Source organism: Bradysia coprophila (assembly GCF_014529535.1).
Source record: "Bradysia coprophila strain Holo2 chromosome IV unlocalized genomic scaffold, BU_Bcop_v1 contig_5, whole genome shotgun sequence".
Taxonomy (NCBI): Eukaryota; Metazoa; Arthropoda; class Insecta; order Diptera; family Sciaridae; genus Bradysia; species Bradysia coprophila.
In genome coordinates, this window is record NW_023503374.1 from 8,374,989 (window position 1) to 8,394,368 (window position 19,380).

Sequence of the window (19,380 nt, forward strand, 5' to 3'; positions counted from 1 at the left end):
CAATGAAATAAAGTAATTAATTTTTGCAAACTCATTGATTAATCATAATCAGTGAGAAAGTTTAGAGAAAGGACAATTTTAAACAAAACAAAACCGTCAGTACAAAAATAAAAAAAATGTTTCTGATCTCTTCATTTTGTCGACGCCTTGTTAATTAAATAAAGACGGGTATGCCATATGGTATTACAGACATTGTTAAATTTAATTAAGTACTGGCAAATGCTGTTTTTTTTTTAATATTTGCGCCGCTATAGGTTTCAGAGTTTTCAAGATAGAAAAACGAAGGGACAGACAGCTATGTCAACTGTTAACCACAGCGATGGCAAAAATAAACGAAAAACACGGGCTTATGTCCTGTTATAATAGAAAAATGCACACCAAAACTAATGAAGTAAAAGATTTTGTATTCAGATCTGTTAAATACGGAGGTCGAAAGAAGTAATAGATTTAGTGGTCGTCTGCAAAACAACAACGACAAAATAGGGAAATTGTAGATCGATCTTTTCGTTCAATTTGAGCGGCTAATCAACGAAGGACTTGTAAATAAAACAGAAGTTCTTTCGATAATTCTGGAAAGTACCCGTCGTAATAGGCAGAATCGAGGACTTTGATATCAAGCAGAAGAGGCTTGCTCGAAGAGGAAATGAAACGACCGGCTTTTATATACTGCCTCAAAATCCGCTGACCTTTAAGTGCAACTTTTTCAATTTAAAAACCCTTTGATGTTTCCTTGCATCTATGCGACTGTGCATGCCATCAACAGACATTTATTAAATGTCTTCGTTAATCCAAAGCTAACGTAAATATTTACGTTGCAAACTGAAACTAATAATTCGTAGAAATTAAATGTTAGTGTAGAGACCGCAAAATGGGGAACATTCACTAAACTATCATAGTTTAACTATGAGATAAAAGTCGTTGTTGTTTAATAAACAAATCTGTTCGGTTTAAAATATTCAAATATTCATGATCGCTGTTGTTGTTGCATAGAAAAAGATCCGCAACTAAGTACAAATTATCTCAACTTCAATTTTGCCCCACACGTGACTAAACTCTAAAAGTCAGTTGTTGGTCGACACTTTTTCTATGCACAAGGCCTCACATATTAACTGTTCTCAGATTTAAATAATAATTTAGCGGTTCGATCATTACATATACGTCGGAGAACAATCGAAACATTCAATTTAAGAGTCAGACATGTTCCGTGTGTAATAAATAAATTGAACACAAAATACAGCTAATTTCTTTGTCACATCAGCGAATAGAGTACGGAGTACAGTAGCTAGATGTAACAATATGATTAACGCAAAGAGATAAGCATAACGCTATCGAGCTACAAAATAAAGTGTAGTGAAAACACGTCAATGTTTACACACATAAAAAGGGCTAGTTAATGACCGTTTCCGATTAACAAAAAAAAATCGAATTAAATGGGTCATACCAGCCAGCAACATAATAACAACAAGTTTCACTATTCATTACCAATTAGACGATCAAAATATGTAATTATTTACCAATTTAGCTGCGATACGTTGTAAGTTCCGATTTTTTTCCGAATTTAATTTGTGGCAATAGATATTTTCTAAGGTGCGTCTTCTACATCATACATGCTCTCTCCCATATATATTTAATGATCACAATCTATACGATCTGTTCTCCGTGATAGATAATTTCATTTTGAAGTTTTTTTTTGCTTTTTATTTCTCCTATCGATTGCATTTGTTATGTACTGCAATTACGGAGGCAAAAACATATTAAATTTTTTATGCATTCGCGAAGCATAGTTGAGTATAATGTAAGATTAAAATGGATGAAGACAAAAACTGATTAATTGTAACACGCAAGTATATTAATGCTTAAGTATATGATGCGAGTACATAAATTATGTTTGAAATGGTTGTTGTTACAGATCTCATTAAATGCTCCATTGAATTTAGCAACAATAATGTGAGCCAAATATTGATTCGAGAAAAATACGGAACGTGATACCTGTTCCGCAGCTGGTGCAATATTTATGCATTACACCTACAACTTGAAATCTTGCAGTACTAATTGCAATTTGGGTATCTTATTACATTATCGGGCTTGAGATAAAAAAAAGTCTTAATTTGATGTCGAGTGTCCATTTGAACCAGAACCACGCAGAATTTCAGTAAGCAAAAACCACAAAAAATAAGATGATCAAAATGCTTTTAAAGTTATATACAGTCAATGTGTTAGGTTAGGTCATCTTTATTAGTTATGTGTCCATCAAGTTAGTGTCTAGGTTTGCTTCAGCTGTTTTTCGAGCTGATCAACTCATATAAACAAAACATAATACTTCTGCGTCTTTATAGTGGTTGCATAGTCACATATCGGGCTATAAATATTGAGAAGGAAGGTAACGCAGATCGCCATGGCGTTTTATTAAATACATGGGAGTTTTTCCACCAAAGAAATTCACCAAAATCGAATTTTGTCTGGTTAACTTTTAGTATGAAAAAGGTGTGCTAAAGGGGTATTACAATCTGTGTGACCTCCCCAAGTGCAGCATTGGTTACACGAACGCCTATGATATTAGTATCAGCACAGCACGCATAAAAACAGTTTGATTGTATGAGTGGACCAGCTGGTAAAACAGATGAAAACTGAGACAGAAATTCGATTGACATTAACTGTAACTGAGACTTCCGAGACTTATGAGGAAGTTGTTTTATGAGAATCAGGGGTGGTGTTATTGAAAACCAGTGAAAAGTCTTTGAAAATTGCCAGACAAGTGGCTGTTGAGCAACTTTCTATTTTCCGCCTTTTCGCAGTCTTTTCATTCTTGTGATAGGGGAAATCAAAGTCTTCTTCATTTTAGCGAATCTCACTGTCGTATCTGCGTTGCTATGGAAATTATTAATACTCCCAGGTAACGAAATAAAGCAACAAGAAAAAACGGACGAAATACAAGAGTCATAATAGACGAAATTTAGAAGTGAAACAACATGAAAAAACGGACGAAATGCAGGAAATATGAGAATACAATGACACCGAGTGTTCGAAAAGACTACACATCCCGTACACATATTATACTCTCCAAGTTCACTATTTCTCACATTAATTTAAATATTGATCGTTGAAGTTTTAAAAAGACGAACAAAACGAAAAAAAAAACAGGTTTTCTTCAGTGTAATCTAAAAAAAACTATTATGACGAATTCAAGGTGGATATGGTAACAAACAGACGCCTATGCACTGCAGCTCATTACAATACGTTACAAATTGTTAATATTGTACACAGAGAACAGTACTACACACACTTGTTATGTGTGTTGAATTTTATCAAATGTTTTACGGCCTGATGCTTGCTACAAAGTGTACGACTCTGTTACAGGAAAACGCGGTTAGCATACACAGGCTGTTGGGAACAATAATCTTATCACATAATTTGTAGACTCAGACTCAGCGGATAACAATGAACCAATAAAATATCAACATACAACAGTTTTCTGATGACGAAATGTGTGTAATTGCGATAACCGAATGATAACATCACTAATGTGTGTATCGTACAACGAAACTACATTTTCAATAATAATGAAAATCGCACACCATCGAAATTGTAAATTAAATTTCGATTGATTAGAATAAAAGGCGAAGAAAACTTCCATCAAATTATGTTTGAATACAAATTTATAACGTAACGTAATCAAAAATGGAAAATCGATAATTGATTTCAATGTGTTGATATTTTAACAGCCACCACCAGTTATATATTTCGTAATAGGCTGTGTTATCCAGCTGGTTCGATACATGCACTCATGTAATGGAGGTATGCTTTCGGATCTTTTACAATTCATTTATCAAAGATAGTTTTTATGCCCGTTTAAAACGTGTACGGATCAGTATTCGCAAAGCATTGCTTTGAGCAATTAAAGCGTTTATTTAGTAAATTAAATTAAAAAATTAACTTACATGCTTGTGTGACACTGGATAAAGATAAAACACTACAATAAAAAACTTCAGATGTGACACATTTGACAGTTGGTGTTACCTGATTCCGTGTAGAGATGGGAGAGATTCACAGGGGTGACACTACTTGAAAAAAAAAATGGTTCAACTCTCAGCGCCATGGGTTTCTCTTTGTGATTTTCAAAACTAAAAATCTCAGTTGTGTCGGTTCTGTCAGTTGAGACCGTTGAGACGGTTGAATCATCCTTTTGTCAATTTTTTTGTTTGTTATTGTTTACGATGTTTGCGATACGGTGACTACGAAATAGGCTATTATACGGGCAGCATTTTAGAAGATGTTCTGGACACGTAAGAGAAACGGTAATAGCGAAGCTGGATTTGCATTACTAAAGACTTGTCACTTGTTGTTGAACCCATTGTTTAATGTGTAAAATTACCTTCTTGCTAACAGTTCAAGATCCCATCGATATCGAAATTAAATAATATTAAGGCAACTGTTTTATAAAAAGAGTCGACACACGATTCGAATAGGCTAAAAGTACTAAACATTTTTTTAAAGCTCCTATTTTGTCCTAATTTATGACAATTTGTTTCCTAAATTTAAAAAAAGGAAAATTAACTGTTTAGTATTGCATCTCTATCATCTTCATCATCTTTCAACATACTGGACATACTGCAGTACCTTTCCCCCATCTACTCGCTGAACCAAACACTAATTACGACTCTCAACAACTTCAACGTACTCGAATAATCCTAACATTTCCCTTGTCTGAAAAGTCTCTGCTGGCCATTCTGCTGCAAACTCTTGTACGGTACGGTACGGTTCAATAAATATCCTAAAGGGCGGTCGAATTGGTAAGCTTAAAATTTTAATGCAGAAAACAGCAAACAATTTTATAAACCCTATCCACGACCACAAAAATACAAAGTCAGCAATTATATTTACAATATAAAGATAACATCAACTAAGCTACGGAGCATTGTCTCAGATGATTCAAGGTCACGTATGGATGTAATATACAAAGCAAATTAATACTACATATCGGGCAGTGTATAATCGTGTGTAGTGACATATTTGAAACTGAAAGTGGAAATATTGTTAGTTCAATGAGTTAGAACAAAACAATTTTTTACAAAAATACATTTGATCGCTTAATTACCGCAGTGCCTTTCACCAGATTTTTGTGTTATTGTTACCTAAAAACGTCTTGAAATCCGGTAAACTTTGTAAATCTGAATTTTTTATGAAGCAGATTTATTTGTCTGTCTTTGAGGTTCTTACTGTAGAATAGGTCAAAATTATTATTCATCGTTCAGTAAGATACAAAAATTGAAAGTTAGGAATTGTATTGAAACATGTACAAAATAGAAACCTCATTTAATGAAACAAAATCATTTTCAGCCCAGCCATGAATTGCAATAGTATTGCAGATGACATTTTCGATGAATATATCGAGTACATCGAGTATGACGATAACGATGATATCGACGATCTCGAAGATAGCAAAGAAAATCGTACGAACAATACAGACGTGGTCGGTCAAAGAGTTTCAAAAGAACAATACTCGCGAATGGACCAATTTCATAAAGGTAAAACTCGTTTTCGTTGTTGTTTAAGGTGAACGTTACTTTGCAATAATTACCAAAAAATTGCAGAGAATTGTGAAGCCTTGGTTGAGGGGACCGTTTCTGATCAGCTTTGGGACGATTTAACAACAGATTTGAACGAAATGGGTCCGTCCGTGCAATCTGTTCAAGAATGGAAAAGGAAATGGACGCTTCGTAAATACTACCACAAACGGCGGTTGCTTAAAGGTTCCAGTTCCAAAAATGTCTCAGGTAAACAAATCAGTTATCTATCTAAGTGAATCCAACTGCACAAATGCATTAAAATTTATAATTCTTCACATTGCTAGCTGATAAACCACCACAATCCAAAGCTGATAAACCGTCACAATCCAAAGCTGATAAGCCATCACAATCCATAGCTGATAAACCATCGCAATCCAGTCATTCCGTCGAAGAATCTTCAGGTGGTCACAGCGAATTTGAAATAGTGGTTTTAAAGAAACTCGACAAAATATTAAACAAGCTGAATCAAGTGATTGAAACTCAAAGTTCCAAAATGGAATAGTTTTGTTCAAAACGATGCTTTATATCGGATACTTATAAATAAACAAACTGAATGAAGTGATTGAAAGTTAAAGTTCCAAAATGGAATAGTTTTGTTCGAACGGATACTTAATAGCGGATACTTAGAAATATAAGTGTTATTTTGCTGTAAGCAATTAAATGATGTTTAAAATTAAAATAAATAAAAATGGCAAAAAAAAGTATTAATTTCAATGATTCATAACGGAAAATTAAAATTAAAAAGTTTTCGAACATTACGATATCTAAGTGAAGGAATTGATAGCGGTAAAATACGGTAAAATGCTATAAAGTACACGGGAATAGTCATTTGTGTACCTCATTTGTAAGATTGATTTTAGACAATTTCGCGAGTTGTAGGCCGAATGTAGTGAGGCTTACAAGCGAAAGTGTCTAAAATCAATCGTTCAAAGCAGGTACACATGTGAGTTTTCAAGCAAAGGGCCGAAAACTGGAGAAAAAATCAAAAATTAACCTCCTTTCGGCATGAAGCATGAAAATATAATTTGATATCTCGTATCACAATGAGTAGATATCAAATTACCTCCCTCATATGGTAGCATACCATTCTTCTGTAAGGAGGGTGAGGATGATTGGAAGAACAAAATTGAGTCTTGTTCTTATGTCATATCGGTACAGTGAAAAAAAAACCTCTCCACGAGAAATAGTGGAAAAAATCTGAATCTAAATGAAACTAAACGATTGCAATTGGGCGATTCAATTTCTTACCTTTTATTCATTTATCCATTGATAGATTTTCAATTTCGGCCATCACTTATATTACAAAATTCACTGTAATGTATTGCTCACTTTGAGACTGATCAATGAGATGGTTGATTGCGTAATAATGCTTCAACAAAAAAGTTCGACATAAATTGTGATAAAAATATGAAAAAAATTCATATTTTCATCAAAATTTCTGAAAAAAAAATTCATATTTTTATCGCAATTTATGACGAACTTTTTTGTTGAAGCATTATTACGTAATCAACCATTTCATTTTTCAGTCTCAAAGGTAAGCAATACAAAGTATACTTTGGGGAGGAGGTCATGCATATGCAGATACCCGGGATACACACCACGTTACATACAAAAAATTGAGCCTTGAGCAATACATACAGTAATATACGTGATGGACCGAAACTGAAAATCTATCAAAGGATAAAAGGTACGAAATTGAATTTCCCAATTGCTATCGTTTGGTTTCATTTAGATTCAGATTTTTTTCACTATTTCTCGTGGAGAGGTTGATCTGAATGATCTGAATCTAAATGAAACCAAACGATTGCAATTGGGAGATTCAATTTCTTACCTTTTATCGATTGATAGATTTTTTAATTTCGGTCCATCACTTATGTTACAAATTTCGGTGGAGCGTATTGCTCATCCTTGAGACTGAAAATGAAATGGTTCAACATAATTATGCTTTTTCAAAAAAGTTCGACATAAATTGTGATAAAAATATGAATTTTTTTTTTCATAAATTTTGATGAAAATATGATTTTTTTTTCATATTTTTATCGCAATTTATGTCGAACTTTTTTGTTGGACATAATTACGTAATCAACCATTTCATTTTTCAGTCTCAAAGTGAGCAATAAGTTACAGTGAATTTTGTAATATAAGTGATGGACCGAAATTGAAAATCTATCAATGGATAAAAGGTAAGAGAATGAATGTCCCAATTGCAATCGTTTGGTTTCATTTAGATTCAGATTTTTTCATTATTTCTCGTGGAGAGTTTTTTTTTCGTCCATTTGGTTGACTTTATTTTAAATCGATTTAATTTCACAATCATAAATTGCATTTTGCCACACTTTATATTTGTTTGATCAAATGTGCACAAAAATGTCCGGCGAATCTAATTCGTCAAATTCGTGGTAACAAACAATTTTTTCTAATTTAGAGACTGAAATTCAAAGGTTTTAGCGAAAATTATTTTTTATTTTTTTCAGTTGAAAACATTTTTCACTCCAAATATGAGTTTACTTTCATCCGAATCTTCTGTTTGTCACCAAAATTTGCTCAAGTCCATTCTCCTGATCTTCATTCTCCTCTTCTTCGTTCTCATCTTCTTCATTTTCTTCCTCTTCAGTATCTTCTCCTTCATTATCTTCTCCTTCATCCTCTTCTTCATCCTCCACCTCTTGCTCCTGGTCATTTTGTGTTAAAAAGTCATCGAAATCGGAATCGTCGGAATCATTCTGAAATATGAACGTTCCAATGAAACGAAATGAAACGAAATTAAATGAAAATATCTATAACTTACTAGCATTCCCATGCACCATACAAAGGAGCCATCATTGTTCTATTGACAGTAAAAAATTATTCAATTAAAAGAAGATCCTGCTGGTTGAAAAAATTATCAAATATTGGGACTTCAGTTATCTTAATAACGTTAACCAGACCTCACACTCAAAAATAGCATGAAATAAAGAATTTAGCAAGAAATAAGAAGAAGGAGAAAATAAGGAATTTTTGGGGTCAGAAGTAGGATTTGTAAATTCAATGTAAATTGTAAATAAAGCAAATATTTGAAATCGACTCCAAACGAAAAACATTTTTTAGTTTGTTTTCACGTAAAGGATTTGTAAGCAATGTCTGACTGAATTAATTAATTCAAAAGTAGCTGGGTGTAGACCTTTTTCTGTGGTCTACCACCAATAAGCAGGAGACGTTCGTATTACACTCCCAAAATTTCAGCTGCTAAACATAATTTAGTTACTATATCGATCATAGTAAAATATATATTATATCTATACATCCCGAATGGGCAGATTATTGCATTCTATCCAGCCCATGGAAAAATTGCAATCGAGTTGCATTTAGTGCAACTAAAGCTCGGATCAGGAACCCGTACAAGCGAATATAAAAATATTCAATTTAGTGTCAACTTACAATGTCGAGCTACATCCATCGGAATTGCACATTTATTCCAACAAAACTTAAATTGAAACGTTTTATTTGATATTCCATCGATAGAGGACCTCTATTAGAGGTCAGGCTTAGAGATCTGAATATTTTTGACCTGACTTGAATTAACCTGAAACCTGAAGACAGCCATCAGGTACATCAGGTTCAACCAGTCAGGTCCATTTTAAGGTTTGTATGAAAAATTGTATATAACCCGTATTGTTTTGATAGCTGTTAGATTTCGTCTTTTCGAAACTTGTACCTTTTGCCATTTCATGTACACTTCATCCGAAACCGAAGTAAAAGAAGAAATATTAAATAATCGGGTTATGCAATCTTCATCTCTTTTGTTTGATAGAGATCGGGTAAAAATAAGGACAAAAAGGAAAGTTAATAAAGGTAACGAGGACAAAAATAAGGAAATTAAGGAAAATAAGTAGTAGTGCGAGCCTGACGTTAACAAATTCAATTTTTATTATTCTAAATGCTAAGTTGTACTAAGTACTTACTACTTTTAAAATGAACGGTTTGTTTTCGTTATTTTTGTTATTTTGTTCCATTGCTGCAACGAATAATGTAGCGAATACAGCGGATACGAAAAGTAAAAGGGCGATTTTTGGCAACAATCAAAGAGATTGCTTTGGTTTTACATGATTTTAGAATGATTGAATTTGAGAACAATAGTACATTACCATACCAGTTAAGGAATTTGATTATCTCGTATCCAGATGAGTAAAAGAATCCGAGGGCGTCAGCCCGAGGTACTTTTGCTCATCGTGATACGAGATAACAAATTCCTTCACGTGTATTGTATGACGTTTTACTTTACGAGCGAAGGAAAGGGTTTTCACTAGTGAGCGAAAGGCCGCATTCCCTCACTAGTAAAGTAAACGATTGTTACTAACTATAGGAAACGATAGACAGTGTCTACTTTACATTGATCAATTAGAAGGTAAAAGGCGAATCAACTATTTTATCCGTACGGGTATCTCCGAACTCCTTATTATTAGATAAAAATGTCGGTAAATTATTTCAAGTGAGATGGCAGTCCTACTCGCCCTTTGTAGATTTTTTTTAGTTCATCGAAGTCAGGAGCCTGTTGAAGGCTTTAGTTACGTTGCAGTTAATTACAGGCACATTGAAACAACAAAGTTCTCCAAAATGTACAATATTTTATTCAAAGATTTTTTTTACAATTAAACAATTAACTATGGTGGCACTTGTGGCATTTGGCCATATTTGCCAATACTTTTTTTTTTAGCTGCATCAAAAGCTTTATGATAAATTGCATGGCTATTCTCAGCAACTTGTAGAGTTTTTTTGCGCAAAATATCATTTACTTCTTTTCTGAACATATCCAGATTGAGTTTAACAGTAGTTTTTTTTATTTCTTCGGAAACATCTTCGGAATGTTCCGGACAGCCCAGTCCTACGAGTTCATTACCTTTTAAAGATGCCACCAGTTTTCGTGATAGAAACTTTTCTTGGCAAATAAACGGCAATAGAGTTCGAATTTTTTTAAATAACAACTTAAAGCTAGACATGAATAGTAAGGTCGGATAAGTAAAAATCTGATTTTCCGTATCTGATGTTATTTCGCATTGCTTAAAAATGCCATGCTGAGCGAGCGGACAGTAAGCTTCCAAAGTATTTTTGCATGCCTCACATTTGGTTGAAAGCAAAACATTTTTACACACATTAGCAGACTCAAAAACGAAAGCATTTTCTTCAAGAACGTTCAAATCAGATTCTTCTTCATTGTCAACATCCAGCTCAATTGTGTTTTCATCGGGGTCGGCTTCATCCACATTTTCTTGGCAATCCATATCATACAAGTCATATAAGTCTTGTAAAAGAGCGAAACCTTTATCATCTTGACAATTTGATCGCATTGAATGTTTGGCTGTAAGATTGTTCACGATTAGACTGGTAAAAGCTGATCGGAATTGAAAGGCCATCGGCTGTTTTTTAGTGTGACAAGCTGACTTTATGTTACCGAAAAAATTTTCCAATCCATCCTGGTTCATTCGTCTCAGTGAGACTGACTTAATCCCTAATAAAAATGAAAATGTTTATTAGGGGCTGTTCGTAAAATACGTTTCGTTAAATTGGTTATCTTTGAATCTCCTCTACTTGTCACACTAAAATTACACCACTCAACTCCCTTTCCTCAGACTTGTGAAGTGACATAAATACAAATACAAATTACTAAAACGAAACTAATAAAACTAATATAAATTAAGATTGGAGCATGCTAGAAACGAGCCGTTCTTTCACCTAAACTAAGGAGCAAAACTGTATGTATTCATTCGATTGATAAAATATCGATTATTTCCTTAAAATCGATTATCGATATTTTCATAAAATCAATATCAATCGAATGTTTTATCGATCGTACTGATAATCGGTAAATATCGACCGATAATCGGTAAATATCGACTGATAAATCGATAAATAGTGACTGATAATTCGATTATCAATCGATATTTATCGATAAAACAGTCGATTAATACAGTATCGATTATTTGGAAATTTTATCATCGACTGATGTGTTAAGAGGCTCCGAGCGTACGCTGAAATTGTAGCCTACATGCACACATTTCGTAAAACCTACGTCACGAAAGAATGGGGATGAGTATGCAAAAGCAGCTCAGAAACTACTTAGAAAAAACATTTTTGTGCCGGAACAAAACAATATACCTATTGCCAAGCATTTCTTGGTTAGTTCCATGTAACCTTTGACTGTTGAAATTGTCTTCTTCAGCACAGAGCTATTGTTGTTGAATTTCAGCGTGCTTTTATCAACAAAATTCATTTTTTCAAGAGTTGAAATGGCATATTCCCAGAACCTGAATTGTTTTTCTTTGTTTTTCATATTAATCGCACTGCGCAGTGGATTAACACTTCGCTTTCCGGCGCCATTCAAACTGTCAAATAGGTTGTTGAAAAATACTAGAATATGTCCAGTTCCACCAAAATCTCTAGGCAACTGTTTTTGTTTTGAGCAATACAACATAAGGTTACCGAAAGTATTGCTAAAAATTTGTGCTGCCACAGAAACCTTCATTTTGAGGGCTTTGGGATCAATGTGTTCTGGTGTAATTTTACGAAGAAGACGAGTAGTGCTGCTGATGTTAATATTGTAAAAGTCTCTGATATCATCCCAGCTTGCATAATTGGCATCACTTTCAACTTGAATTTCTTCCGTTTCGTTCAAGGAGTTATAGTCCCACACATCAGATACAAAGTGCTTTAAATTCTTTGAATAAAGGTTGTTGCGTAGAACTTTGAGAATGTGAGGCGGGTCGAAGCAATGAATGATAATATTGCCTTGCACAGTATACGATAACAGTTGACCATTTTGTTTAACATTACGTAAATTCGGATACGCAAGCAAATTCACTGCTGATGCATTTGTTCCCGTTTGATCACAGACAGATCCAATTATTTTCATTCCTGAAAACAAAAATGAATGCTGCATAAGCAAAGATATAAATACATTTTTTATAGTAAAGGGCCATTCATAAATTACGCACGCTCTTAATGGGGTTTGATAAAAGCGTACTCTTCATACATTGTTGAAATTTTCTCCAGACCTTTTGGCGAGCAAGGGGGAGAGGGGTCTGAAAATTCAAATTTAGCGCGTGCGCAATTTGTGAATTCAAGTGACAAATAAAAGTTCTAAATTGTACATTTAGAAATATATATTAGGTCAAGAATACGTAATGCCAACAGAGTGGCAGCCTCATTAAGTTACGTGCGACCGAAATATTAGATTGTAATCAATCGCGGGTAGATTATTAAGATCACCGGTAGGTTATTTTCGTTTGCCGGTAGATTATAATCAATTGCCGGTAGATTATAATCAATCGCCGGTAGATTATTAAGATCGCCGGTAGGTTATTTTCGTTCGCCGGTAGATTATAATCAATCGCCGGTAGATTATTAACATCGCCGGTAGGCTATTTTCGTTCGCCGGTAGATTATAATCAATCGCCGGTAGATTATTAAGATCGCCGGTAGGCTATTTTTGTTCGCCTGTAGATTATTTAGATCGCCAGTAGGCGATTTTCGTTCGCCGGTAGATTATAATCAATCGCCGGTATATTATTAAAATCGCCGGTAGGTTATTTTCGTTCGCCGGTAGATTATAATCAATCGCCGGTAGATTATTAAAATCGCCGGTAGGCTATTTTCGTTCGCCGGTAGATTATAATCAATCGCTGGTAGATTATTAAGTTCGCCGGTAGGCTATTTTCGTTCGCCTGTAGATTATAATCAATCGCCGATAGATTATTAAGTTCGCCGGTAGGCTATTTTCGTTCGCCGGTAGATTATAATCAATCGCCGATAGATTATTAAGATCGCCGGTAGGCTATTTTCGTTCGCCGGTAGATTATAATCAATCGCCGATAGATTATTAAGATCGCCGGTAGGCTATTTTCGTTCGCCGGTAGATTATAATCAATCGCCGATAGATTATTAAGATCGCCGGTAGGCTATTTTTGTTCGCCGGTAGATTATAATCAATCGCCGGTAGATTATAATCAATCGCCGGTAGATTAATAAGATCGCCGATAGGTTATTTTCGTTCGCCGGTAGATTATAATCAATCGCTGGTTGATTATTAAGTTCGCCGGTAGGCTATTTTCGTTCGCCGGTAGATTATAATCAATCGCGGGTAGATTATTAAGTTCGCCGGTAGGCTATTTTCGTTCGCCGGTAGATTATAATCAATCGCCGGTAGATTATTAAGATCGCTGATAGGTTATTTTCGTTCGCCGGTAGATTATAATCAATCGCCGATAGATTATTAAGATCGCCGGTAGGTTATTTTCGTTCGCCGGTAGATTATAATCAATCGCGGGTAGATTATTAAGTTCGCCTGTAGGCTATTTTCGTTCGCCGGTAGATTATAATCAATCGCCGGTAGATTATTAACATCGCCGGTAGGTTATTTTCGTTCGCCGGTAGATTATAATCAATCGCCGGTAGATTATTAACATCGCCGGTAGGCTATTTTCGTTCGATTGTAGATTATAATATTATAATATTATGTACTGATGAGGCGTGATACGTTAGATTTTTAAAAAGATTTAATAATCATATTCAAACACAGCCTTATATTTTATGAGACAAAAGTCGTTTCGGAAGTAAATTGAATTCAATGATTCAAAAGAGTAAAAACGAAAGAAAAGAGTATATAAAAATCATGAATATCATACCTGCGTTGAGAACCTTGGAAGTAACCAGTTCAATCAATTCAGACAATTGTATAGCGCTCAGGTTAGCGGTGAAAAAATAAGCAACTGGTTGTTTGTACGCCAATGTCACTCCTCTTATCATGAATACGAGAGCGTGTGTTGCAAACTCTGGAATTGGAACATTCCCTAAATCCACAAAGCCATCCATGGCATCATTTGCATCGCAAAGATTTAAATGTGTTGTTACGGCCATTTCGTCCCACCCTATTGTACAATATTTGTCCAAATCGTCCATCTGCGTCGCCTTCAGTTTTAAAAATTCAAATAACTTCGGATTCAGGCCTGTTTTTAGCTGCAAAAGTGCCGAATGACGATTTAACGTTCTTTTGCTAGGCAGCGAGAACAATTGCGAGAGAAATCTGTAACACTTCGGACCGTGTTTATATGCGGCCAACAGCATACACTTCTCTTCTTTTGTATAGCTTTGACCATGATTTTTACGGCCAGAATTCCTTAGTTGCATGGTGAAGAACGTCATTTGTTCCTTAGTGAATTTTGTCGAAAGGTACCTAATAACTTTGTCGTTTGTCAGGTTTTTCGTATCTTTCAATTTGTTTTGTAGAACTTGAATTCTGGCCTTGTTATACCGAAGCTGACGATGCACATTCACTTCCTATAACAAAGTAATGTATTTGATGATCTGATCATACAACAATAAAATTTTGTTACCTTCTTTCGCTTGATCTTCGGCGAAGATGGTTGATCATTTGCAGCGGGCAAAGACTGTTGATCTTTGCAGCGGGCAAAGATTGGTGATCATTTGCAGCTGGCGAAGATTGCTGGTCATTTGTAGTTGACAAAGATTGATGGCCATTTGTAGATGACGAAGATTGTTGTGAATGCGAATTAGTCGATGGTTCAAATATCATTTCTTGATCTTCGTTTTCTAATTGTAGATTGATCTGTTCCTTGAAACGATAATTTTTTTTGTCATTTATCAAATTTAAAGAAACAAGTGGAGACGTAGCACACGCTGCGACGTTAGTTCCGTGCGACCCGGAAACCTATTTAGTGCGTCTCTGATCATGATGCTTCCATAACCCTATTGCAGAGTTAACATTATTGCACACGTAGCCCAAGTGCGGCATGTGCAATTTTACTGAAAGTGTTCATCTTTAAAATTGCACATAGCGCAGTTACGAAAGCCCGTACGAAGTACTCTCAAATAAAATAAAAATTTACGATTTCAAAGTGAATTAGAAAACTTGAAGTTCTAGAACTGGGAATGTGGTGGACCAAGTCCACCACCTCAATTACCTTAAAAGTCCAGGAGGGGACTTAAAGTCAAAAGATAAATTTTAGAAAATAACGAAACGAATAAATAGGTAAGTCTAATGTTAAGATCGCACGGACGTATGGATAATTTATTACCTGTTGCTGAGCAATTGACAACTTAATGTAACTATGCTCTTCGTAGACAGAGCATTCTTCTGGTACAAGAAGAGTAGGAACTGCGCTTTTTCTTCAGTCGTCTGTTAATGTTATAGCCTTTGAGGTAGTCCTCATTCTTGAAATGTTTTTCGCATAAGCGGTAATGAGAATTCGCCAATTTTTTTGAATCTAAATTGCGTCTCTTCGATACATTCTGCCATTTCATACACATTTCGTAGTTTTTGGGAAACTTGTGAAACCGAATCTCCCCTGTTCGTACACCCTGGCATGTAGCACCGCAAAACCATCTATATATAACACATTTTTACAACCAGGTCAGAACATTGTAATTAGCTAGATGTATTCGTCTGCCAGCTAAAATTTGTTTCCTCCGCTCGTCCTCAGATTACACGGAATACACAAATTTTAACGGTCGTACCGCCAAATAGTTGCGAAGAAGTTAAGGATACTTACATTTTCTCGATTTAATTTCGGTGAGAACCTTTCAGACGAATAATACAAGTAAACTCAGAAGAAGCCTAGAGAGACAAAAACGCAGAGAACTTCGCAAAGTTGCAGAAAGTAAATTTTCTTCAAATGTAACAATTCCTCAAGAATTTAACGAACGCAGCGAACTAAGGCTACTTGTTTTTAGATTGTAATATCAGATTCTGTAATGCTTTTGCAATGGCCAAATTGACCATTCTGGGTGATATTTTGGCACGTTCGGCACCTTAGGCACTCAGTTTAATGTAAATGAATGTAAGTGTGTGGTCCCCAGATTTAGAATCGATCGATACAGGTTATAAGAAAGTGATTTGAATTTACAGAGGCTTGTGTGCATTTGCGCCACAATCGTCATGAAAACTACGGCTACAACAGTCATGCAAACGCTGTTATATATGCTGCCTGTCTAGCACTTCTCCTTCTACTCTTTTCTTCTGCCAAAAAACGAACTGTGTGCATCAAATTTCAGAATCGGGCATAGCAGAATTGTTGGTTTCACTTCGAACAGCCAGTTTTTTTTTTTAAGTGAAAACATTTGCTGTGCTTCAAGTACCCAGTGAAGATTGCCGAGAGAGCCAAAGAAAAAAGAAATTTACATCTACTCGGACAGCAAACATATTATTACAGCGTTAACATCACTTTTACGGCAAGTTCGAGAAAAGAGTGCAGTGATTAACAAAATCAAGAAAGTTTGAAAAATTTTTAGCAAAAAGGATACCAAGTTTGTGTGTCAGCAGAAAATACTGATTATACCGTGGATTACACTAAGTCAAATATAATATTTACAATACTGTTTCTATAAAAATCATATACGTATTGTTCCCCATTACAGACACTCCTGTACAAAACGTTCCCTCTTACAAATTTTTATGTATAATTTTATTTATATTACACATAGTCTTACACACAGCGAATCTACAATCTATTGTTGTTAATAGAAAATGAATACGTTAATAGTAGATTATTGATTTTTATGCAGATATAGATTATTAATTAAAGAATTGACGATAGTTTCTAAGCTAAAATTTACTTCTGTACGAGTGGTGAATCACGTTCCACGGACTATTTGTTGCCAGAAATTATCAACAATTGCAATTCAAAGACGCGATGCAGTATGCATTTTAGCAACGAAGAAACAGGGTGAATGAATTTCGTTATATGGAAAATGTTTTTGAAAAGATCGTTTTTACTGGCTTCGTCTTGTGAGCAGTATTTTTTCCCACTCCTTACAAATAAATTTTAAGAATCAAATGGTAATTTTATTTAGTTCCGGTTATTATTGGCATGTTTGAGGATATGAGATGTTGGTTACTTGAATTTAGAATTAAGTTTTCTAACTCTAATAAATAAATAAATAGATAAAAATAAAGATTTTGAATTTCATGCTTGGCGTTCACTACTAGTTTCATGTCTTTCTGGTGTATGATTTTTTCTATCTCAGGGTGCTTTGAAATTCAAATGTTCATAAATTCCATTGATCTTATTTCATTTTATTGTAATCTTAAAAATGAATTCATCAGAATCTGGAGTCAAAAAGTGCACAATATGTGGCCAAACGGCCTGCAGAATGGAGCTAACGGTTTGTGGACACGTTTTCTGTAAAAACTGCATATGGCCCACATACTGAAGTGCAAAAAATGTCCTTGTGGACGGGCTCAATCGATAGCTGAGTTGCAGTACATATACATGGGGAATGGGTGTCCGATTTGTTTGGAAACGAAATTCTCAGATCCAGTGGCAACCGTTTGTGGGCATTTATTTTGCCGTCAGTGTCTATTGCGCACATTATCAATAAATAATAAGTGCCCTATCTGTCTTCAGGCAATGGATAATCGACATTTCAATACTGTGTATCAAATGAAATAAATGCTTAATTTTATCAGCAAAATGTATCATTGTAGATCTTGTAGAATTTTTAGTAGTAGTAATTCTTAATGAAAAAGACTGTACAAATATAGTTCTCTAATTATATTCACTTCAACTATCTAAACAAACTATCTAAAATTGGGCGATTGAATGTATACAATGTATTGATAAAATCAGAATCGAAGTTAGTTTTTACTTTTTGCAATGTCCAGGCTTTGCGAAAATGTAATTAACACTGCTCGATCCAAATGTCGTTCAGTCCGTGATAAATTCAATACGTTTACAGACCAGTGTGCAACATTCGTATCCAATTTAATTTCCTCCATTTCCTCGCAAGTAAAATGCACAACTTGAAAAGTAAAGAGGAAAATTATAAATCACGAAGCCTTCGAAACTTGTTCCATCGTTATGGACTTACTTTTCGAAAATATTTTAACCCGACTACCATTCCGTGGCCATCCTTTAAATTGCCTAGCTGGTCCCCAGACGAAAACTCTCACAACACGTGTGGCAGGCAATTTGGCAGGATTGTCGATTACTCTGTATGGGACAGTGCAGTTTGCTTCCTTACCACTCTGGGTCTTGCAGAAAGCAGAATATCCTTTGCATGGAACATTGTGAAGAGGCTAGAATCTGTTCCCGAAATGATGATGATTGCCTGAAGCTGGAGCTGTAGGCCACATTTCTTTCGGCGGACGTGGTGGCGGTCCAGATGCAGCAATTTGCTGTTTTTCTCTGTTGTTGAGAATTTTCAGTTTCCGATTTTAATGACATTCCATGGTAAGTTCTCACCGTATCGATTTTGAAACCTTCGGTTGAATCGTTCTTGATCGTAACTATTGTAACCTAGCTAATCCAAAATGTTTTCCTGATTCGCAATTATCAAGTCTTCTTTTTGTGACATTTGACCCAGCAAGATCAAAACGTTTCGACGTAAATTATCACTTTCTTCAGATGCCTGAGTTGTATCTAACGAATTCGTCCAGCCAGAAAAAGCTAGTGCAACTGATAGAAGCAAAATGTAATTATACCTGAAAACACTGACTTGTCCTCCATTGGAGGACTCCTCCATGAATATCTTTGGATTGTGCAGCTGCACCTAAAATTTGTTGTGATTAATCCAAAACTATTGAAACGAACAAATTGATAGAAAAAAACTTGCGCGCTTTTCTGGATCGGACGTTTCTTCTTCTTTCTGTACTTATGGATCGAACACTTTTGTCACCGTTCTGAGAATGTTCTGGAAGCCTATGTCGTTAAGTCTAGCCGCCAAGTGTGTCCATGCTTGGTCCAAGACCGTCAAACTCTCTTTACCAACACTTCGTAATTGCCATGGCCTGAATGATAAAACGAAAGGTATTTTTTGAAGATTT

General features: G+C 35.1%; 2 protein-coding genes and 1 long non-coding RNA gene across 7 annotated transcripts in view; 1 reads left to right on the forward strand and 2 right to left on the reverse strand.

The window, feature by feature from the left end:
- LOC119071664 (dnaJ homolog subfamily B member 3) overlaps nucleotides 1-6,933 on the reverse strand; it is a 46,178-nt gene extending 39,245 nt beyond the window's left edge. For 2 of the 4 annotated variants that reach the window (XM_037176640.1, XM_037176633.1), the window contains exon 1: nucleotides 3,939-4,031. The gene's annotated coding sequence lies outside the window, so the exon portion shown is untranslated. Of the gene's footprint in view, nucleotides 1-3,938; nucleotides 4,032-6,815 lie in introns of those variants that run through there. The other 2 variants (XM_037176635.1, XM_037176637.1) reach the window with 2 other exon arrangements.
- Nucleotides 4,137-6,258, forward strand: LOC119071665. Of its 2 annotated transcripts, none has more exons than XM_037176645.1 (4): nucleotides 4,137-4,295; nucleotides 5,338-5,525; nucleotides 5,592-5,774; nucleotides 5,852-6,258. In XM_037176645.1, the coding sequence occupies exons 2-4, from the start codon at nucleotides 5,345-5,347 to the stop codon at nucleotides 6,067-6,069; spliced, it is 582 nt and encodes a 193-aa protein (XP_037032540.1). In that variant the 5' UTR covers nucleotides 4,137-4,295; nucleotides 5,338-5,344; the 3' UTR covers nucleotides 6,070-6,258. The 2 variants fall into 2 exon arrangements, with proteins under 2 accessions (XP_037032540.1, XP_037032539.1); XM_037176644.1 differs by lacking the exon at nucleotides 4,137-4,295 and adding an exon at nucleotides 4,614-4,790.
- Nucleotides 6,934-17,812: 10,879 nt separating the features above from the next.
- Nucleotides 17,813-18,996, reverse strand: LOC119071666. The gene is made up of 3 exons (XR_005086706.1): nucleotides 18,800-18,996; nucleotides 18,426-18,742; nucleotides 17,813-18,356 (listed from the first exon to the last, which is right to left on the reverse strand). It is a non-coding gene; the product is annotated as an uncharacterized LOC119071666 (long non-coding RNA).
- Nucleotides 18,997-19,380: the final 384 nt, after the last annotated feature.

Excerpts from the sequence above, each read along its gene's own strand:
- LOC119071665 (XM_037176645.1), top strand. The coding sequence starts at position 5,345 with ATGAATTGCAATAGTATTGCAGATGACATTTTCGATGAATATATCGAG. Across the intron at positions 5,526-5,591 it reads AATGGACCAATTTCATAAAG|AGAATTGTGAAGCCTTGGTT; the intron begins GTAAAACTCGTT and ends AAAAAATTGCAG. Across the intron at positions 5,775-5,851 it reads CAGTTCCAAAAATGTCTCAG|CTGATAAACCACCACAATCC; the intron begins GTAAACAAATCA and ends TCACATTGCTAG.